Source organism: Pavona decussata, unplaced genomic scaffold (assembly GCF_977016875.1).
Source record: "Pavona decussata unplaced genomic scaffold, jaPavDecu1.1 SCAFFOLD_71, whole genome shotgun sequence".
Classification (NCBI taxonomy): Eukaryota; Metazoa; Cnidaria; class Anthozoa; order Scleractinia; family Agariciidae; genus Pavona; species Pavona decussata.
Window position 1 is genome coordinate 1,076,346 of NW_028145490.1, and position 23,558 is coordinate 1,099,903.

The window sequence follows — 23,558 nt, forward strand, 5'->3', positions numbered from 1 at the left end:
TAGTTTATGTGGATTAAATAGTTTATTCCCAAGACGATTTGATTCAGAACTACAATAAATTTTAAATATAAACATTTTAACTCTTTCACAGTAACGGCGAAAACCGCGGCACGCAGTAACTAGTCTTAATATCAATTCTTAAATTTATGAACAATATGAAAACAAATATTAAATTACTTTTACAATTTGGATAAATTTTTAGGGCTCAATTTTAACGTAAGGAATGATATAGAGCGATTTTCAACAGACAATCGACAAAACCACTGAACCGAATGGACTCATTTATTTAACACAACAGACAGAAATAATGACGCAGTGAACCAATCACAACTGGAGGGATAAGCATGTAACTGACTTAAAACGAGGAAAAACGTGCAACGGGTGCCAAACGCGGGAAAATGCGCAACGGATGCCAAGCGCTGGAAAATGCCCGTAAACAAGTGGCGAGCAGACGAGAAAGTGGAACGAGATTTTTGACACACAACGCATAATCGACATCAACTGAAAACCGCTCTATGGAGATACCAATAAAATAACGATATAGCTTCTTTATTTAATCATCTGATAAGTCTATTGTGACTGGAGGTTTCTTTGACGGGGAGGTATAAACTCCAGAACTGTCCATGCTCTTTTTGACTACATTGTCAAGCTGGGAGGGACTTTGAAGGTTCCGGTGTTCCTTTTTGAACAAACTCGAAAGCAAATGATCGTTTATTTTCTCGCTTTCTAGTCTCTGTTGTGCTCGATTTTGCTGTCTCCAGCACCGCATTAGCAACTCCTCGTGCGCGAGCATATGCTGTGGATGATACTTGCTTTGCTGATTCATCATCATCTGTTGCTGTAACTGCCGGTCCAGCGGTGTGGAGCCGAGCCCGTGAACATGCGCTAACTCCTCAGGAAAAATACCGCGCGCATTGTTACCATGGAGATGAAAGAATTCTGGGTATTGCCATAGAGATGGGTGGTTTCTCCAAGCGCTAAGTCCTGGATGTTGAAGATAAGCTTGGTCGACGGATGACAAGTTGGCAGCAGCAGCAGCGGCCTGTAGATTCTGTAGATGTTGCTGCTCGTGCGGGTGTATATGAAAATGAGTGTGAAGGTGCGAGTGAGAGTGTTGCTGAGGTCCATAATACTGAAGTCCTGTTACAGGATCAGTAGTGAGAACACGTCCTGAGCCCCCTTTGAGAAGGGCCTCATGCGCCGGACTCCTTGAGTCTAAAGCGCTCTGCTCCAGAGCTCGTCCCTGACCCTGGAGATAAGAAATCGCAGGGATATGGTGTCCAGCAGACTGCATCTGAGCCATACGATACGGTGCATACCACTGCTCGAAACCTTCCGCATACTTCGCCGCATTTTCACGAGATGATTCCCCACCGGGGATAACCCCACCCCCGGGGAACATGTGTAACGGCATCCTGTAATCCATGCCCACACTCTGGGGCAGAAATCCCGGTATGGGAATTCCCTGAGGTGACATCCCCGGTGGGAGGTTCGGTGGGTACAAATGGTACTGTCCCCCGGCCATCATGTTACGTAGAGATGACTCGTAGTGTGATGTTATTGTGGCTGGAGTGTCGTGAGGGGACTGGTTGGTACTTGACCGTCTTTGAGCGTCTGATGTTGAAGATTCGTTGGCCTACAAAATAATACCACAGATTTTTATAAACAGGTTGGCAAGTGAAAAGCTCTGAAGGTATAAAACATTTCTGACATGGAGCCATTGACATGAAAATTAAAACAACAACTACTACTATCACCCAAACTATTAAGTTGCTTATTCCTTTTGCACCGTTTATAATGTTGTTCGTAATTGTTCTACTGCTGTTGAGTCTGCGGATGATTCTATTTAGCAGCGCTAGGAGTTAGATTGAAGTGTCAATTTTCCTGCTTCAAGTTAAAAGCTGTTCTAATGCTTGAGTAGATGAGGCTATGAGTGAGTGAAGACACTTCACCCCGTATTAATGGTTTAAACTTTCTAGCAATAAATTCAAACAGGTTAAGCTTTCTGCATCTTCCTACACACCTCGGCCTTCGACGTTGATTCCTTGGAAGCGGACGTTTCCCGAGAGCACGTCGGCTCCTTCTTCGGCTTTTCGGGATGCACGAAGATGACGTCAGTACGCACACAGCTTCGTCCCTCTTCACCCGAAATTACCCGCTTGAAGTTAACAGGAAGAGGCCCAGGCGCCTCAAGTCTGCTCCCGGCCGGCGAACAAGAGCGGTTACTCGCTGCATCATCGTTATTGTTGCTGCTATTGCTACACACACTGCTTGCGTCATGATCGGGTACCACACTGTCCCTACCCCCAGTAGTGCTACTGGTGTCGCTGGCATTGTCGTTGGCATCTTCGTCCGAATCCTGAGGGGGTGATGGAGAGAAAACTAAGCGATATATTGATGCAAAACCATGGATTGTACTCTGATAAAACATGGCTCTTAGTCAATCACGGCGCGGGTAGCATCAATTTTACTACCGCCATGTCATTCCACCAAGAATTACATAAGAAAGCTTGTGGTTTCTCACTCTACCTGTGTTTGCGCTTTCTTTCTCTTCTCTGTCGTTTGATTCTCCGGCGACTGCTCGCGTCTACGCTTCTTTCCTTTTTTCAATTTGCCCTAGTACAACAGAACGCAAATTAATCAACTCGAATAATCTCCTTTTAATCCAGTATCAACCGTTACCCTCTGCTACACACACTGAAACTACAGGGCTTGTAGCCTTATTTTAAACTCTGCTGTAAACATGTTTGTACCTCTACCCGAACAAGGTCCAGATGGTTCCCACAAACAATAAGCAAGATGGTTCACAAAAAAACACAAATGGAGAGTAACAGTACAACTGGGGCAACTGGAAACAGATTGAAGGGTGAATAATAAGAACGACAAAATGGTTAAGCGTCCTTCCTAGTCTTAACCTTCAAGGAGGATTTGGCCAAGGTTGAAGGAGTACCAAACCTGCCTATAGCACAACTGTCAATTATATTTTGTATTTAAAAAAAACACACCTAAAATAAGTTGGCATTAAACTTGAATCGCAGAACCAATGCCAATGTAAATTAAGTTAGAACTAAAATTAGCTTCATAACACAAGTCATCCTGGGCGACTTTTCCCCATTTCCAACGGGTTGCTTATATTCCGTCCAATTTGAATTAGTTTACAACATTTTGTTCGTCATTCGAGCCTTCCCCTGCATTTTCAGATAATAACACTTCCAGTTTAAAACTAGTTCATTGCGATTATCTAGCTTCCGCGCGCTACTCCGCACTTGCCGCAGGTTGCTCGTGTTTTGCTTTGCTTTCCGCAACTTTTCTCGCGCTTAATGCCTTAAGCTTTTTGTTCGTTCGAAGTTACCTTTTTCAGTTTGTCCTTTCCTCCACTGCTTCCTGTACTTGAGGAACTTCCGCTCGATGGCGAAGGAGCCTTGTTCATCTTCGCCAATCTTCGGCTTCCTCCTGAAGATTCACTCGTAGCGCCTACAACAAATTTTGGTTCTTAGCATTCTCACATTATAAGATTTCATCTACAAAATCGAAAGGTAGAACCACCTTGTACAGCATAATAAACAGCACCACACGAAGGCATAAAAAGTTTGAAAAGAAAGGTATAAGACAAGAATTGGAACCTGATTCTGGAGTAAACAGCGGCAATAATCGCGCATGCAAATATATTTTAGTTACCTTCCACAGGACTAGCAGCCTTGTTTCTTCCAGATCGCAACGTGGTCTGAACAGGAGGAATCGCCCTTCGACTACGTAAAGCTAACTTTCCATTCACCATGTACCCTTCTTCATCTCGGAGCTGACTCTCAACAACAACTTTGAACATGTACGGCGGGGGCTCTCGTGTTTCATCGATAGCGGGAAGCTTGCCGTATTTCTTGTAGTAAATCCGACAGTCATCGCACAAGATCACCTTGTTTTGGCTACCATGATGCCAACTGCGCGATTCAGTCGAGTAACAGTGACGACAGCAATACAACCTAAAGAAACAAAATGAAGACAGTGAAATTTCTGGAAATACAGTGTATATTTCTTCACAAAGCATGTGAGTCGTGCGCGAGTAAGAAAGATGCAAGATGGCGAGGATGGGAGGATGCCAAACAACCTTACCTCAAGTCTCTTTCGCTATCATCGCTGTCATATTCATCTTCACTGCAAGAGCTGAGGTCAACTATGGGGAAAAAATACGAAAAAAAGATTAGTTTGTACGCTTATTATCCCGTGGCAAAACTCAAGGAGCTTCCCTCCATCCCTCACACTTAAATGAAAACCCCTTCCAGCCTCTTTCGGCAAAAATTTCTGAGGTCCAGCCAAATCAAACCAAGCCCCTGACACTTACAAAATGTTCTGTGGACACCAAAGGTAGTGTTATAACACTAGGAGTAGTAGACAGCACTTACCAAATTCACTAACAATGCTCTTGGATGATCTGGGAAGTGCTCTGCGTCGAAGAACATTGTGTCTGCGGCGTCTGTGTGGTCGAGAACTGAGAGCTGTGGGAGTCTTCTTCCACGTGTAGTAATACTCTACAAGCTCTCCCTGAAGGCAGAACAACAAAGTATATCAAATGACTCAGGGGCAGCAAAAAACAGCACTTATAATCTTAAGTCCGAGTAACAAGCTTTTCCATGGGTTTTATTTTGGATTTTATGCTTTATGGCTGCACAAAAATTGGGACAAAAGTACCCCTCGTCCCCATTCCTCTCCGTTTTTTGCTTGTTTCAAGTATTCTGTATCAATACATATGAAACCACTTGCTATATAGACTAATAATCTTCTAAAATTGAAGGGGTGCCTGGAAAAAAGCCCTAAGTGACTTCTGATCATTTGCTAGATTCTCCTTCCAAATTGTCTTGTATTCACTTGTGGAACAAAAGGAGAATTTGATCTTACATCAAAAGTCACTAAGGGCCTTATTCCACACACACCTTCAATTAGTAAGATGTTCATTAAAATAAAACCCATGCATTGAAGGACCACTTCACATACAACAACAGCCAAGATGCACAACAAGGCGAATGCAAAAAATTAAACTGTTAACTCTGAAAGCAGACCACAGTAGACAAAGGGAAGTAACATTTCAATATCTTACCGTTTCTTTATGGGGAAGCAGTTCCTTCTTAATCTTGTAAAAGTTCTTTCCATATTGCCTTAGGCCCTTGACAAATTTTTTCTACAATAAATGAAAACAACAGACAAACAAATTTATGAAGTGTGCAATTCAGACCACAATGCAGAAGAATAAAGTACTTGAATGTTTTTTACTAATGATGCTTTCAATTTGACCGAACTGTTTATAATATTGACTCTGCCAGTACAATGCAATCATCATCATCAACATAATTTTTAATCACTACTAATGTATTCTTTGTGAAAAGTATTCTGCACGTTTTCTAACACAAAATCACAAGCAACAAAGGGGTTTCTTGCTCAATTTCCTCATCTAAATTTACGACATTGTACAGATAATCATATGTAAAATTCAACTATTACCATTTCATCATCAGACCATTTCTTGTCCAGTTCCTTGGGGTATGGCCTCTTGACCAGAGCTTGCAGAGCCTTTGCTGCATCATAATTGTTCTGATGAAGCTGAAAACAAGCAAAAAACACTGTCCATCAGACTGTGGCCATTCAAATGAAAGCTATGAATCAATGCTTCCCTCTAACATTGTCCATTGTCAATGGAATATTTAGGAATTCAAATAATTATTTGAATTTCATATATTTCATTTCTGAAAAAGTTATTTACTGTAAGCAAAACGAAAATCAGTCAAAAATTGTACAAATTACACTGAAAGCTTCCCTAGAGGGTAAATGTCGCAACTCACCACATGAAGAGCATTGCTAGTTGTAGCATCCTGGGACACAGCTCTGTATCCATCTTCTGGTGAGCCACCATTACACATACCAGCATACTGTGCCATGCTCCTATCACAAACAGAGAACACAACAGAAGTTATACCAATGTTATGCCATGTGTAATTAATAATACTTATTTCACATTAAATCTGATTTCTATTATATCATTAATATGCTAGCAAAGATCCAGATAAGAGAAAACCATTTTAATTTTACTTTCTTTGCATGTGGTTCATGTTAGCCCTCTGTTTGCCATCTTTAAAACCACTCATCAAATAAAGTGCAGGAGGTGTCAAATGGTGTTGTTTCCTTAGACAAGAAACTTTGCTCCACATTGTCCCTCTTCACCCAGGTGTATAAATGGGTACCGGCGACATAACACTGGGAGTAACGCTGCTGTGGACTGACATCTAATCCCACAGACTAACAAGTTTCCTTTTTTTTTCACTCACCTTGCAGCACGCAAGTACATCATAAGCTCATAGTCATCAAGGCATGGATTCCAAACCTGCCAATAAAATCATACAACAAAATATTAAGACGACAATATTGCATTAAGCAAACAAATTACTGTCAGTTGCATCTTAACAATAAACAATACTGAAAACCAAACTCATTTCTACTTGTCATGACCGGTATTGATGTGCAAGTTCAGCACACATACAGCCAAACTTTCTAAGGCGTGAAGGTATGAAGTTCAATTGGAATTTCCAGAGGGTGGGGTGTGGGAGTATATGGACATTTCTGGAATGACACATTAGTTTATTGAAATGTGTTTTATATAATAATAAATATCATTATCATCATCATCATCATCGTTATCTGATCCCCATTATCGAAGTTAGTTGCAAACAACAGGATAATGAATCAATGAAGTACAAGTTCTCAAATAAAGGGCAGATTTCTATGATAAACTATAAACTGAGCATTCGTACCAGATCCTCTCTTGGTTTCTCTATCTCGTCTGATGATCCATTCACTGGATATGGGCAGCATTCTGGGAGTAAAGCCTGCAAGAATGAACAAGTCATTTTAATAAAATGTCTACTGATAAAGGGGCAGATCATTCTAACATTGACAAACAGTCTCCAACAAGATTCTTTTATCCCTTCATCCCAATGAATTTTTCGCTCAATCCCACCATCTTGATAGTTTATACAGCTTATCCTGATTTTCTGACGTTCTCACATCTGAATTCCACTGGTGCAATCAAGTCCAATAGTCATCCTCAAAAAACTAATTAGTCACCTTGAGGTCATTGACTGTGAAATTTACAACTGGAGTGAGAAAAGGAATTCTTCAAAAAAGTCAAACAATGTGCCACATTTGCCAAGGTTGTCTCCCCTCACCGCCCCCCCCCCCCCCCACCCTTGTGCAACAGATGCATTACAGAGGCCTGGAGGGGTGAACTAAATGATTCAAATTTTATTTGTACCTGGTGACTGCATCCAACTCTGATTTCACCTTTGGTGTTGGCCAAACGCCTGAAAAAAACAAAGTAAATAAATTTATACCATCTATATCCACTTTCACCATTTCCATCTACACACACATATACTCATGGAAAATACAGGGGAAAATTGCAGACAGATCAGCAGCTGGCTCCTTAATATCCTGACTGTTTACAAAGCATTGCTCAGACGCAGGGAACTGTCTACTTTAAATAATTATTGTGATACAAAATGTACCTTCTTCTAACTTTACCAAACAGAAACACACATTTGGCTTCAAAATGGGGGGTAAGGTATTCAACATTATGAGTACGAGTTTGAAAGGGTACAATATTCATTATTACCCAACTCTTCTTAGTACTATGTGGATAACTCATGAACAGAGATACCAACCCTTCTCTCCCTCCCATCATCAACCCACTTCTTTATCCCCCCCAAAACAAATGTCTCAGATCGACCACCCCCCCCCTTCAAAAAATGGCACCCATCAACCACCACCACCTCCCAACATGTAAAGTGTGTGCTTTCCTTCTGTCCTGTAAAATCAACCAGTTACCTTTTAGTTTCTGCAAGTGTCTGTAACAGACTGGGTGAAAGATGCACACGAATGACCCCAGGAACAATAATGAGATACTCGTGTTTCCTATGGGTGTTGCCTACTAATACAAGGATATTTTTGCGCGGTTTAAAACTATGCAGAGAAAGCAAAACTTAGCAAGTGCTCTTGGTATCCAAAAAGAAAATTGGGGGTAACCATGCATTTTTCAGAGATAATAAAGCTTCAACATGGAAAAAATATGCCATGCATTGCTTTGTATTTTACTGCTTTTTTGAATTATCGTTGCTTAATTTTCTCTGAAAAATGCATGGTTACCTTCAATTTTCTTTTTGGATTCCAATAGCTCCTGCTAAGATCTGCTTTTTCTGCATAGTCATAAACCGTGCAAAAATACTTCTGTATTAGTAGGAAACGTCCTTAAGTGTGATTTAGGTGAAGTTAAAATCGAGGCAATTGCTGGTGACATGCCCGAACCATGTGGGGCACCACTGGGGCGGCTGATTGATTTCGCAGGGGCCCCTGAGTTTGTATCTTGACGATGAGTTTAATGCAAATGTTGTTACATGTAATCGTTATTTTTTTTTCAGACATTACCTTGTCTCTGGGTTGTAACCAAGCACATAGAAAAATGCATCATCCTTCTGTATGTATCCCTTCACAGAGTCTATTTCCACAAACGGCCTAACCTTGCACTTTCCCCTAAAACACAACAAAATCCATAATGTAACAAATAACAATAAAGCCTTTATCTAATGAAGGTAGCACTTAATAGCTAAAAGCTAATAAACGTATGGCCTTCAGTTACTAAATTACAGAATCACTAACTAGCTAAAAATTAGCTATGAAAAAGTAGGTACGATTATTACAATATGCAAATTAACCGACGATATTATCTTTACATTGAAACATATTTGGCACAATGATTGTTGATCCCAAAAAATCGAACTCCACATATTTGCTCCAAAATGTCAAAGCAGAGACCTTAACATCTAAAGTTTAGAGCCAAACTGTCAACTGAAGGTAAAACATTGATTTCCCACTTTTTTTCCTTATTAAATCTTCTAGGGCAAAGCAAATACAATTGTAGCCTGCCCATCTTACAAATCTAAATTCAATTCAAGGTTTCAAGTCCTTGATATACAGGGTTTTGTTACATCTTGAAAAGTATCCTCAATGTTAATGAAAGAAATTGAGCCTTCTTAAAAAGATTATTTTGTAGCAGTAGGCAGTCAGGGCTGGGTTTTTAAAACAACGTTTAGCTCGTTTTTCTATAAATACTCAGTTGGCAAATTCTCCATCTTCAAGCACTTACAGGAAGCAGCTGGCAAACCAAATAGAATGTTTTTCAGACTGTTCTAGCAATACCATGGCTAACAAATTTTACATATGTTGAGCGAGGAAACAGGGCTGGGTACACCTACACTGGCACGTTTGCAGTTAAAACAGTCATGTAAAACCAAACTATAAAACAACTCTACGCAAAAGTAGCTCTGGTTGGTCAAATGAAATGCTTCAGTAACTGACCACAGAAACTTGATGTATTGTTTGCTTATTATATGGAAGAACATTTTCCTGTTTGAACATGTTATACTGTTTTCTCCAAAACAAAGCCTAAGAATATATTCTTCAGGGACGGATTATTTTGGAAGGAGCCCATCAAAACAGCAAGACTTGCATGTTATAACTTGGCTTGAGTTGGACAATAAAAACATCTTGGAAGCGTTAAGCTAGTTAGCTCTAACAGTCCATGGACTTTTAAAACTTGTATTAAGATCAGTTTATTGTCAGAAGAGCATATGCATCTGAGAATTGGGAGGGGGGAATGCTTAGAATTTTACAATCCATAGATGTTTATTATTTTGAGTCAGTAAATATTGTCAGTAACTCACCTGAGTGCAGAGGCGGGATACACATCTGTTGCATCTGAAATAAACAACTCTCGCTCTTTAACTGCCACATCCTCTAAGATGTGATCACCTGAACCTAAAAACAACAATTAAAAACAATCAGCCACAATAATAAAATCTTCTTCCTTGTGGTAGCAGGGATGAAGGAGTAAAATTTTCTTCCTTTGTCAAAGATCAAATGTCCCAGATCAACTCCAAGTCATATACACTCATTTGCCTTTCAGTTACATGTACATGTAAATGGTCTTGATCAAGTTGGCAATGAAATATTTCTTTTGACATACAAGTCATAAACATTAGAACTTATCCAAGGAAACAGCTATTTAATGGAAAGTGTTTAACGAACATTATTCTGCCAACAGATCTCAGACCATACAACAAGGCTCTGATGCCTGAATCCCTAACATGTGATCATCCAAAAGAAATACTTTCATTTGCTACTGTCTGTGCAAAAGACCTCGAAAATACAAAAGCTGACAGATGTCAATGGCTCACCCTCACCAGAACTAAATGTTTGGCCACTCAGTGAGAAAAGCTGCTACCCACAGCTGCAAGATGCCAGGGACAGACGACAAGCAGGCAGCATTAGCCCAAACAACAACAGACTTTCCTTGCTCAACTTACAAGAGCCAACAACAGTTCCCCCTTTGGTCTCCATAGCTGCGGCACTTGAGGATACTCACCATCAGCTATTGCAAACTGCTGACTATTCATCAAAAAAAAATTTCCAATTTGACCAGGGATAGGGAAGGGGGGGGGGGGGGAGCAACTAACTACTCAATAATTTTGGCCTGCTGATCCAGGCTTCTGTTGAGAAAAAAGGGCAGGCTTGATCTTAAAACATATTGAGCTGAGTAGCTAGAATTTCATTACCTCTGGCTCCCTATAATAGGTATGTCACATTTTGACACTTCATTGACATTTAAACTACAGAAAAATATTTAAATGTGAAGATACTGACAGCAGAGTGGCAGGTGGTTTCGGAGGTTAATTTTCAGAAAAAACAATATGCCCTATTTAAAGAACTTACCGTTTTCTGCATTTCGATCCTGAACTAACAGTTGATAAACAGATTCTGGGACCTCTGATGGTCGATAGTACCATCTAACAACCACAACTAGAGCGTCCCTTTTACTCTGATGGAATAAAAAAAAGCCAAAAGTTTAACAATAAAGCTTATCACAATGCTCCTTCAACACCAGACAAATTTTAATCTTATTCAACAAATTATTCAAGAAAATCTTCAAATTTATTTTAAGATGTCATCATTCTTGAATTTGAACCAATGATAATATTCTTATAAAACTAATTCCAAAGGGATACTCAATCTAAACAAAAATAAGGGGTCAAATCTTGTCTCCTTTTAAACTGCAAAAAAAATAATAATTTTGCGCCTGTATGAAAAATAACTTGTCAAACCCTACGTAATAAAATTTTGGACAACTTAATTTTAACAAGGAAGTTATTTTGCTCTCTGTAATTGTGGTATATGTTCAGTCCAATAAACCTACTTCTATAAACAAATTGACAGACAGAGATACATAAAAAGGCCAGATTTTTCTAAAACAATGTTGACTTGACATAGTTTACAGGAAAGACTCTTGAGTTTAAAATAGCAATTTTTAACAGAATAAAAAGTTTTTTATGTTTAAAATTTGATAGTTATTCATGCCATTCTGAAGTTTTTCATTTTGTATATTTTAATTATAAATATTACACATGAGTTATCTTTTTTACTTTAGATCAAAGCTTTTGAAATCCATTTGCAAAGATGCTAACAAAGCTTGTTATGTTTGGCAAAACAATGGAAACCTTATGTTCACAGCAGGATAACAAAAAGATTCGCTAAATTAATTAAATAAGCCAAATTTCTCAATTTAAATTCAAAATCAGCCTATATTTTAGTTTTAAAGCCACAGAAACATTTTTTGGATTAACATTTTACGATGCAAATTATGTTAATATAATCATAATAAAGGGGCAGATGCGTGCTGTTTTTGTGATAAAAGATATGTTAATAATAGAATTAGTTCCTATGAAACTGTTCTTGCAGAGTTTTAAGTTCAACTTGATACAAATGGAGCTTGTAATAAGTAAAAATTGAATTAAACATTCATTTTTGCTACTATTATTATTTTTTTTTTATTTTACTTTTTTTTTGGCTAACTTTAAAAATTTTGCATTGGAAATTAAATGCATTAGATAGCAGATTTGAAATAACACATTTGCTAAAATTAAACTGCTTTCTCCCAGGTGAAATGTGTGGAAAAAATAACCCAGAAAGATAATCTGAAGGCATGAGATTTAGAAATAGGGGTACCTGAAAATGTAAAATTGAATAACTCAGTCTGAATCTATTAAAATCGACCATTTTTAATTGAAAAAAACAAAAAAGGAAAAATCGGATCATTTTCACCATATTAATTTCCTAACGACGCATCGCAACACTGTCAAAAAACTGAAACAAAAACGCGAAGTAAAACAACAAAGATAAGACTTGCCACCAGAAATCTACAAGTAAAAGGGAAAACAAAACATTGACAAAGAAAAACTAACAATAATATCAAACTTAGTAAAAGACCCTCACCATGCGAAATTCTTTGATAGCACAAATGAAATATGGAACGTCTGGCCTTTGGCTATCAATATAGACACAATCTGTGGAGGAAACGGATATCAAATTCAAGTAATATAACGCGAACAGCAATGAAATACGAAAGTTAAAATACGTCTGTCTATCATGTTTGTTTTGATGTTTCGATCTGTTTGTCTCGAACAGTTTTGTAAGCATTTTAACCAAAAATCCCGCAAGTTGGGCGGAATAATTTTGAATCTTCCAAAACCGTTTGTTTTAAATTATTTGAGCATTTCCCCGGGGAAAAATAGCAATTTACAGGGTGTAAAAGGCTGATCTGATCCGAAATGACTTCCACAATAAAAGTAAACATGTAGAATGCAAATTTACAATTTACACGAGCCAAAGACCACATTGTTTAGCTGAAAGAACATTGTTCGCAATTTTGACCACAGAATATCTGCAAGTTTAAGCTTATGAACAAAAATACGCAAAAGATGATCAATCATAATCTGCCTTCGTTTTCGGCTATCATATAAAAAACACATAATCAAGAGGCTATTCTCAACAGGCGATCGAAAACTTTCAACGAGCGGATTCGGAGTATTTTTCGTTTTCGTGTGTTATATTAATTACGGGTAATTATTCTATAGTACAAACAATCCATATCGTCTTGAAATCGAACGGCGTTTTGACATTTAAACGAGTTTCTATGAATATTTGTTCGCTTACCTCCCGGCTCGTAATACACATCTTCCTCCGAAGTGTAGGTCAACTTAGAAGTTTCGCTTGCTTCATTTTTCTTGTCGCTATTCGCCGACTTGCCAGTCTGTCTCTTTCCTTTCAGTTCGCCTCGCTTGTCGTCTTGAGAAAGCGAATTCCGACCAGTATTTGTCACGCTCTTGCATTCCGAAGAAGCTTCACTTCTACCTCCCATGATCATACTGCCGTGAAACGGTGAATCGTTTCCTCTCTGCGGAAAATCTAGCACTATAACCCCCGGAGGGAAGTCGTCTCTTTAACACGTTCAAGTTTGTTTATTCGTCGCGGTGCGAGGGCAAAATCCTCAACTCCTCGGCCTCGCTGCGTTACTTCTGTACCAAAAGCGGACGTATGACCTGAAGCACGTGAAAGGAAAGAAATATTGTACTTCAGAACCTCATGCCTTATACGCTGAGCGCTCCTTTCAACACCTCACCGATAACACCTCATAATGTAATTCCTAATTTATTCAGACAATTAACTTCACAATAGACACGCTCGCACGCCAGGAAATTTTTAAATCTGCCCAATCCTAAAATCTATTTACCTTCAATCCTAGTTCCACGTCAAGTCAACTCCATAAACTTCGGCCCCGCTCCTGCGCTTAGTTTTCACCGTGCTTTTGGAATCACCAAAGTCGAGTACCTTGCGGTTTCCGCTTGAATAAATTCTGTGTATAATGTGAATGACACCAAAGAAACCACATTAGAAACCAATTGACGGCTTTTGGACATAAATTTTCGGTTGCGGACCGGGTTGAAGCGAAACTCGAAAATACAAAAAGTGAAAGCATTGTTACGCCGAGATTAACATTCTATCGGCAATAACAGGCATCACAGGCCTTTGCTATCGTGAAAAGAGACAACTCCAATGACACATTCTAAATTCTAAAATCTATTGTTTAAAGATGATTATAAAGACAACGATCCACACACAAGCTATTCACCGCCTCAAACCGAACAATTTTCCACCCGAATCGTCCCCGCAAGCTAACCTACACGACTTATACTTCAACACTATTGTTCAAATTGAAATGTTTTGCTCTCCTCACTTTGCTTGCACTTCGTCCGGTTTTTTTGTCAAAACAGCAAAGTAAACATGCTAACCGTGCGACTTATATTTTCCCTTGTTCGTGTTTGAAAAACCCTACAAAAACATTAACAAACAACGCGAATTTTAATCCGCCCACAGACCTCTGCCGTTATTTGCCCCTGAACGAAAGCTCGTCAAAATCAAGGAGAAAATTCCCATATAATAGCACTGTTCTGTTTTACATGTGTTGTAAATATAATATATTATTAACATGAGAGATGTGGACGATTATTGTCTCAAAAGCGATTACACTTCAACCGTTGAAACGTCTTGTCCAAAATGAAAATGTTGTCTACGCCACAGTGAGCACGCGTTGAAAGCGCAAAACTTGGAAAAACAAGACTACAGGAAGAAATAGAAAAATTCTAGGAAACCTAGCTTACTTTTACAATAAGACAACCATTTAACCATTTAAATCGAGATGAACGGAAATTTGCAGAGTCAAATCAGGCGATTTCAAAGCGACATGCACGCGTTTACAAGATAGAACGGGTCACCTTTGACGCGAGGAAAACCGCTAAAATCGAGACTAAAGTCGCCGCTACCAGTCCAACAAATGCTTACCCCTGGTCGAGAAAATGCCCTTTCCGTCAGCTCGCTGCATAAACCACACAATTTGGCTGTTTAGATGAGCAAGGAAGACAAGGGAAAATTGAACAAACTCAGAACAGATGCTTCCTTTGTCGAACGTGATTGGCGAAATCAGCATGAAGCGTAACTAAACGTGCTGTGATTGGTCGAGAGATTCTCAAATGTGTGAACCCTGTCATTTCACCTGCAAGCTTATTTTGATTGAAGAGTTAAGTACATGTCACGGTTATTTCAACTACTTACATTTCTAATCCCGACGTTAAACTCCTCAAATACAAATCAACCCTTCCGACGGGATCACGATTTAAACGCAATGAATTTTACACATCAAAGCAACTTTTTGCGCTCCGATTTTACTTTGGAAAGTCATTACTCGCTTCCGACGGGAATTTCGAATACCTTGGGATAAATCATAGTCTTGCTGACAACGATCACAAGCTCATTTTGTAAACACTTTTGGCTCTTGTCAATCATGCATTCACACTTCAAATCATCGCCTCTCCAACAATTTGTTGCTGAAAAGCATATTTGCAGTTCGCTCCTCATTTGCGCTTACAGAAAAAAAAAACAGTGATTTCTCGCTTGAGGCGAAAACGTAATTATACGATTCGTGGCTTTCAAAATTTTGCATGCAAGACGACACCACAAATCCTGACAAAGTTCAACAACGTCATAATCATCTATTTCGCTATTGTTATACAAAAAAATTAATACAAGAGCACAACAACGGAAATATGGACAACGGCTTTGGGTGATCAAAACAGCGTGAAATATATCATTCGTGGAAAATAAATATTGCGAAATACTGAAATCTGTCTATTTAAACACAACGTAACAGAAAGCGTGTCCAGCAACTCAAATCTCGATTTTGTGGTTTGATTTTGACGCTAACAAGAACTTGATCACGTCTTGCTGTCGCACTATGGGGGGGGGGGGGTTGGGGCTCAGATAAGGCAATATATTTTAGTACATTTGTATTCCCAACTATTATATGCTGTCAAGAAACTATATTTTGCTATCTTGGCAACCAAAAGCAGCGAAAAAATTTCCTCTGAGGCGAACTAGAGTAACAAACCAAGTTATTTTTATTTTCAATCAGCGGATTGAATGGGTCAATATTTCTTGCGACAGCCTGAACCTGATAGATTAAAATATTCACCAAGCGATAGCGTTTAAAATGACCAGCTTCTCTTTAAAATATCTTGATTCTGCTTAACTCGAACTTCGTTATCTGAACAATCAACAAGAAAAGCGATGAGCGCGGAATATCATAAACACATTTGCTTGCTTTTAAGTCGATAGAATAATGGCCTGATATCCCATGCAATTGACGTGACTCGGCTTTTAAAGCGAATATGTATTTATTGGACATGAAAAAGCATTTAAAGAGACAAGGCATTGATTTCCTTAAGAAAAAAAAACAGTGCCTTAAAGATCTAAAAAGATTTCTAAACTTCGGAAATATGTGATATTCGTGTAGCATCAATACTTGCACAGATGGTCACCAGCCCCAGAATTGACATGAAATAAACATGGTGTTTTTTTTCTAATAAGGAAAAAGTTGACTGCTGAAGTCATTGAGGAAATTTTCCCCAGGAAATTTGTCAAATAAACTGAAACAGCCGTAATTGGCGTTTCTTTTTCTCCTTCCTGAGATTGCAACCAATACGATTTACGCAGGAAATTTTTCATATCGTGCCGCAGTTTGTGATATCAGCCACTTTTCTTACGATCCAATGATCCGGTGATGTTTGCGGTTTAAACCAAACGTGTCACTATTGTACTTATTGTGCGATATTCGAACCGATCCCAGATTCTCAAAAGAAAAACAAAACAACACAACCAGCTTTGAATTATGCACAATAATTCAAATTTTTCTGTCCTTGAAAATTCCCTTTTACGTTTCTCGACTCGCGAATAAAAAAAACAACATCAATGAGCGCTTGAAGTCATCGCGAATTGTTGTAATGTTCTAATCAAATAGTTCAGTTTATAATGCCGTATGACGCGCCAACCACAATACCTGATTAAGCGATAACTGCAAATTTACCTTTCCCTTTAAAGTTATACTTGGCTTTGGTTATTTGAGGAGTTCAAGGTATAAAAGCTGTGTTTCACGGTCGCAGAAAGACTTCGAACCTGGCTCATGGGTCTAAATACAATTATTGATAATTACAAAACCATTTAGGAAATATAAACGCGAACAAAATTGACACATGAATACATTACAGACATACCGGCTTAATTCTACTAATTAAACATTCATCAAGATCTCTCCGAATCCATGGTAAATTTAGCGAGGTCAGGACGAACATCGGTGAAGCGATGTCGAAATATATACTATAAAGTAATAAAATGAACGAACTCTTTCCACTCGATACAAGGCTGTTGACATGCGACCGGTAGCGTGCAACATTTGTGTTCTCGAAAGTATATAGTTCCGTTTTAAATAACCTTTGATGGTCCTTGTTCGCTGTCTCTTTAAAGTAAACTCACAAATCTTTTCAAGTCTTGAACACCGAAACGCTTTTAAAACTGCTTGAAACATTCGGGTGCCTTTTTGAGAAGGCTTCCCGCAAAAGTTGACAATTTCAAGGCGATCCGATGAAACACATCCGATCGGCGAGCCACCGACGGCACCGCTCACGAAGAAACATGCTGCTTCATTGAACAGAGTTCAAATTCGTCAAATCCAGAACCTGCCTCGCGCAGAATATCAATGAAAAGGTACACGAAATAAAATAACTTCAAAAGCTTACCTTGGTCGAAACGAAGGGAGAAAAACGAAACAACCTTCACCGAGACAAAGATTGCACGGTGTTTATCGCTCAAAGATCTGGAATAGAATTCTCGATATCACACATTTGGCCCACTTAAATCGTACCCATGGGAGTAGTTATTCTTAGTCGATTAATCGGTCTACCGGAAGTGGCCAGCCCAGTGACACACACATTGCCATCGCTACGCGAGCATATCCGATCCAGTTTTCTTTTTCCAGTTCCTATCTTCCTGGTTTACGGTTGGAAAATGAAAACTACCCGCTATTTCTGTTTCATTTTGCTAAATTAAGGAGAAAATTTAAAACAAATTTGAAAAGTTATCAACTAAAGCACACGCGGTAGGCACAAAACAATAAACAATGAAATTGACATCACAAAGGCGACAGCACTGTGGATTTCGAGTTTTAACAGCGGCTGCTGATCCGAGGAAAGACTCGCTTGCGGTTGTATTTTCTCGCCAATAAAAAAAAACTTCCCGTTGATCGTATTATCGAAGTAAATAATCCTTCGGTGTAGATGTTATTTGGAATATTTGGATGCGTTTACAATTTCGCGATGGGCACAAGCAGCTGTGAAAATGGATTTATCGTGTATTGTTTGCGAAGACAGCTGCCGCACGCTGGGTGGAATTGCTGATCAAGTCGATTTCTGAAAGCAAATGGAACTGCCGATCAAAACTGTATCGGAAAATGACCTGTTTGGCAAACTTACCCATGATGATTAAATAACCGCTATAAAGAGCGCCTTTTAAAAGCGATAACTTTCGACAAATTTTAAACTTCCGGAGCAAAACGTTTTATATATTCTTGAAACCTGTAAAAGCCTATGACGTGCGTTTAATTTTGTTTGTTTTGAGGGGATGACAATTTTAATTTGCACTTCGAATAATTTCAGCGTGGCAAAAACGCTCGAAAATTGTTGCTCTTCTCGGAGCCAAAGCCAACCCAAGCCAGCTCACGCGCCGAGTTTGTGGTAATTTATACATGTTGTACGGATAGGCCTTTTATGTTCTTTTATCCCAGTCTACACACGCGTTAAATTAGTTATTGTTTATGAAACAAATGCTCTTTGAATGTGTTGTCCAAATAATGTACACAGGCGCTTTTTAATGCAGGAATAAAAAAGTTATGTTGATACAGATCGCTTTCTTAAACCAACACGAGATTCTTTTTCAGTATCAAAACCCGTAACAAGTTTATATTTACACCTAAATATGGCGACTGCCAGCGCTCAGTTGTATAGTACTAATCCTTCACAAAAGTGGCTTGACATTGTTAAAACGGATTAATTGGATTTGGCTGCGGTAAATGTCTTTCTTGCCTGTGATCGGCCGGTCTAAAACCATCGGTACTCTGGCCATTCTGCGCTTCACCGTGCCTACTTCATAACTGTTAAAGTATGGGAAAGCACTGCTTGTCAGCTTTCGTGTCTTCTCAATTGAATGGTCACCTGGTAACACCAAAGATTTCGTCCGCTGATTCAAAAGTTGTCAATCTTTGAACCGCTCCCTTGGACAGCGCAATTAAAACGGCACTTCAGGAAATCACTACTTCAGCTAACTTGCATTTGAATGGGCCTCATTCATGGACATTTCCTTGGTTTTCAAAGGATTCCATTTCAGAACTCAGGGGAAAATGAGTGTCGTTATTTTCTAGCAACATGACGACAGATTGACCAGTTATTGATCAGAGACTTGGTATTGCAAACGATACTTTTTTTATTTGGCTCAAATCAGCGTCTCTCCTTGCCTGAAAGGCCCCTTTAATCCAGTTTGGAGCGTCATACAACTCATACAGGAGAACGTTTTCAAAAAGTTAATGTAGACGGAACGCCAAACTGGAGGAAGAAACAAGCTAATCGGGGAGGGGGAGGGGATGGGAGCGGGCCGTGAAAGTTGAGAGAAAAAAGGGGGGATTTCACAGTCCTCTTTTTTTTCTCTCATTTTTTTCTCGCTCCCCTCCGCCTCTCCCTATTACGACTGCTGCGCAAGCTAGCAACAAGCCTTTTCAAACTGTTTATCCAGATTAGTTAGGACGGTGCCTTATCCGGAAACAAAAACGCTCACCAGAAATAAGACAGACAGTCGTCGAGACAGTGAATGTTTCAATTTCATGAAATGTCAGAAATGTGTACCCTTTGAAGGACACACGTACCGAAATAGAATAATAGATCGGCTTCCCATGTTCAAACGGTGCAACGAAATTTCCGTTCCTCTCAAAATGGTGGAAAACCTTGGTGAAGCATAGAGACCCGGTACTAGAGCTTTGAGGTTCCAAGAAACTTTCACGGTACTTACGTACTTTCTCTATTGTAAACATATCAGGATTGGACTCTAAAAATGTCGAAAAGTGGTCCGGAAATCTGACTTGTGGATTACAGATTAAGTAAACGAGGCCGAGGAGATTCCATAGCCAATAACAATGTATTGGTTTTATCATTGCTTATCGTACGCTTGATCCAAAAATGACAAACGCTACTCGGTAAAAACATATCATAATATTAACCCCACGGAGAGAAATTGAATGCCAGCAATATCCTAAAGGCATAGGTTTCTTCACCCAGTGCGTGCCTGAGTGTGTCAAACCAGTTGAATCGTGACGGAGATGAGTATTTTTACTGGGTTAAAAACAACTTTATTATGCGAACATGATATGAGGAGACCGCAGGCGTGTTGTTGGAGGACAATAATCTTCCGTCGCAGCTGTCAGAAAATTATTCAACACAATTTTATATCTGTCATTGAGAGATAACGTGAAGACTGCTGTCTGACGTTGGGCACGCGACGTCGCATCTCGTCACGCATTCTCCATCAAAGGTGTCACGCTTAACCTGACGATTCACTGCACCCTTCAAAAAGTATACCTCTCCTACGATTCGTTGCAAGTGCATTCGGGCAGATCTTCCCTAACAACTCGTTGGTTACAAAACCCTCTATTTCGTCATTTTACGGTCATGTGCGTTTGAAGTGGTCAACAAAAATTCGAGCGTGGATTTTTCGTTTTTGTGGTTTCCTTAGCAGTAAAGTGAGGCACAAACCATAAGAAAGTCTCTTTACAGCGAAAGCAAAGCAATTTCGTGTTTATAATACTCTTTTGAGCGAAAGTAAATGACCTACAGAACGAGATATTGGTTGTTAAACTGATCGTCAAACATTCTTTGTACTACTTCTGAGAGTCAATTATCCGCTACAACAAGGCAGATATCTCTAAGCTATCAACATCCCTATCTAAACACCCCCCCCCCCCCCCCCACCCCATCCCCATCGTTTTTTTTTTTCAGGGACTGGCCGTATGGGAGAGGGGAGGAGGGCGAAGTGAGGGAAAGGAAAAAATCCTCTGTTCTTCCCTTTCCCTCCTAGTCCCCTTAGGAAGGCCTCACAGGAGTTGGGAAAATGGAGAAATTAAGTCAGTTTAACTTCAGAATCAAAAATCATGTGTTTTAATATAGCTTTCGACTCTGTGGACGGAATCCTATTATATTTTTATTGTCATCATTCAAATGAAAGTTCCTGTTGGAAAACCGTGACCATATATATAACATAAAAAGCTATTGCATATTGAATGGATTTCCTGACGTGCCAATATTCAGCGAAATTATATTTGAGCGCTTTCAATTTTATTTTGACCTTGCTCTGGTGTCGTTATGCCGTTGTATAAGAGTCACTTAAGAGTCTCGTTAGTGTCCAACCAGGCGAGTGCCACCTTTTGCCCGCAATTCACACCAGTCTTTCGACCATCTGACATATCAGGTGTTATTTTTCAGAAGCGGAAAGGAGTCTTGTAATCCCTTTCATCGGCAGGAAACGTAAATCTGCAAACAATTTACTCACCAGCGCGGCTGGTTTCCAAAACTACCAGCCTTTTTAAAAATGACAAACAGTTCCAACTGGTGATCAATATTATATGATTGGAGATACTGAGTATGCGAGTGCAACACATATACTCAATATCTAAAAATAAAACCAATATTACAGAGATAGCATTTAAATCTGAAAGTTGATTAATGATTGTTTCCAGATTTGTCACACGCACTGATTTCGCGCGCGATCGCATGTATGGCGTGTGTTGTCGCGCGCGTGAGAAATCTTTGCTGTTCTGCACTGTGAGCCAAATCAGCGAATTGTAAGGTTCAGGCGTTTTGCATATTTTATACCTTTGGTGTTGTTTGTCTATCTCTACTTATTTACGATCGAAAAAAAAATAAATGAAAAATGTTAGTGTCGTGTGATAATCCCGTTGAGAGGATCTAGGTGCGGCTGAAGATAAGTACCTTCATATAAGGACAAATCTAGATAATTCGGTATTGTCTAGCAACATAACTTAAAGTGGACTTAGCCTTTCTAATATACAACATCAATCTAAACATGAACGCTGAGAAGAAATAAAAAGAGACCGCGTTGTCGAATTTTGCGTGACTATAAAAATACGCCGGAACCGACCTGCAATCAAATCATTGCTAAACAATGCGGGTTTAAAACTGTCAAGGGCAAACGGAAATTTGTCGCTATTACTGGTGCCATGCGCTGCCTTTTAGCGTATTTTCACTTCAGTGATCACAGTTACAGATTTTCTTCCACCTTTGAAGTTACTACATGCCGGACGTTTAGTGGCAAAATATGGTATTTATCGGCTGTTTAGTCAAGTCTGTGATCCGTGCGATGATAAATGGGGTACAGAATCTCTGAAATGCATATGACCTCCCACTTAGTCTATTGTTCTTTATTAAAACTGTCGGCACCAGCGATATACACCAATGTACTACCTAAAAAGATCTATGCTACCCAAATGTCTTCCAGTGGTGACAAAAACGCTGCCACCCGAACAAAAGAGACGCTGATTTGTTGAGGAATGTAGTCATATCTGTTCTGACATGATCCAAACGCGTTGACCCGCAGTGCCGACCTCAATATTATGTATTTACACAAAAGTGACCGATAATCTCGAATCCTCTTAAAGCTGTTCCTTCGAGATGTGTCGCCACGCCACAGACGAAAACACTGATTCTCACCACAAACCCGCCCACATTACGTCACAGTTTTCCCACTTTAGTATAGAACTCTTGTCCACGGTTGGCCAAAGAATGAATTAAATTGTCAAGACATTTGTATCACCTTTCTTTGTACTGTTTTCACACAGGCCCGTTATTCAATAACATAAACTTGCATCTTAATCTGCCTAGAATCATTCGTAATCTCGTGACCTAGACTGTCGACCTCTTGAAGGATTATGGTTGAAACAAATGACGGCTCTGTTGCATTCCATCTCATCCAAAAGAGTCCAAATCCATGGCATTTCTTAAGGTATCACTTATCTTAAAAATCGGGCATTACATTCCCAGTTTCTGAAAACGCCTCAGAAGGCAGTTTTGACAACAAGTAAAACTTCTAAACTAAGAAATCGTAGGAACAAGAGCTATTTGTTTTCACAAACCATCATGTTCCTTTGTGTAAAAGATTAGCAATGCAATCATGTCCTGCTAATCAATATTACATGCGACGCCTAGAGATGTAAGAAACCCTTTAAAAGCACGGCTTTTGTTGGGTTTTTGAACCCATTTAAGTGCAACAAGCAAAAAGCAATTAAAGCCAGCGTTATAACGGTTACTCACCTTTAAGAAGCTGAAGAAGACACGAGCAAAACTTAGCCGTGGAGTCTTGTGCTACTTGAGCCGTGTAATGTGGATATGAGTGTCTACACTGTACCACTAGAATGGCAGTTGTCATAGAGGTCAAATGATATTAGCTAATGTCTGTCACTCGGGAACAATTGACTCACCATTTTGTAACACCCCGAGGGAAAACATTACAGAACACAACACGCAACTTTAGCGTCAGGGATATTTTAATATCGTTTCCTAGCGAGTTTTAAATTCCACGAAAAATATTACTTGATCAACTCAGTCGTAGGAAGTTGCTGTGACAAATGTCGTGACTGTTTCAATTGGAGGCGTCCGATAATTAAGTTTTGAGGAGTTGATGAA

At 39.3% G+C, this 23,558-nt stretch overlaps 1 protein-coding gene across 2 annotated transcripts; it reads right to left on the bottom strand.

Moving 5' to 3' along the window:
- Positions 1 to 418: 418 nt before the first annotated feature.
- LOC146477217 (uncharacterized) lies at positions 419 to 23,319 on the bottom strand. 2 transcript variants are annotated; one of them, XM_085113668.1, is made up of 20 exons: positions 23,187 to 23,319; positions 13,664 to 13,786; positions 13,087 to 13,472; positions 12,367 to 12,437; positions 10,810 to 10,915; positions 9,762 to 9,855; positions 8,467 to 8,571; positions 7,298 to 7,346; positions 6,798 to 6,872; positions 6,315 to 6,370; positions 5,832 to 5,931; positions 5,494 to 5,592; positions 5,093 to 5,173; positions 4,401 to 4,539; positions 4,111 to 4,171; positions 3,679 to 3,980; positions 3,353 to 3,474; positions 2,530 to 2,616; positions 2,024 to 2,359; positions 419 to 1,636 (listed from the first exon to the last, which is right to left on the bottom strand). In XM_085113668.1, the coding sequence occupies exons 3-20, from the start codon at positions 13,295 to 13,297 to the stop codon at positions 554 to 556; spliced, it is 3,177 nt and encodes a 1,058-aa protein (XP_084969794.1). In that variant the 5' UTR covers positions 13,298 to 13,472; positions 13,664 to 13,786; positions 23,187 to 23,319; the 3' UTR covers positions 419 to 553. The 2 variants fall into 2 exon arrangements, with proteins under 2 accessions (XP_084969794.1, XP_084969793.1); XM_085113667.1 differs by lacking the exon at positions 23,187 to 23,319 and adding an exon at positions 14,773 to 14,912.
- Between the last annotated feature and the right edge of the window lie 239 nt (positions 23,320 to 23,558).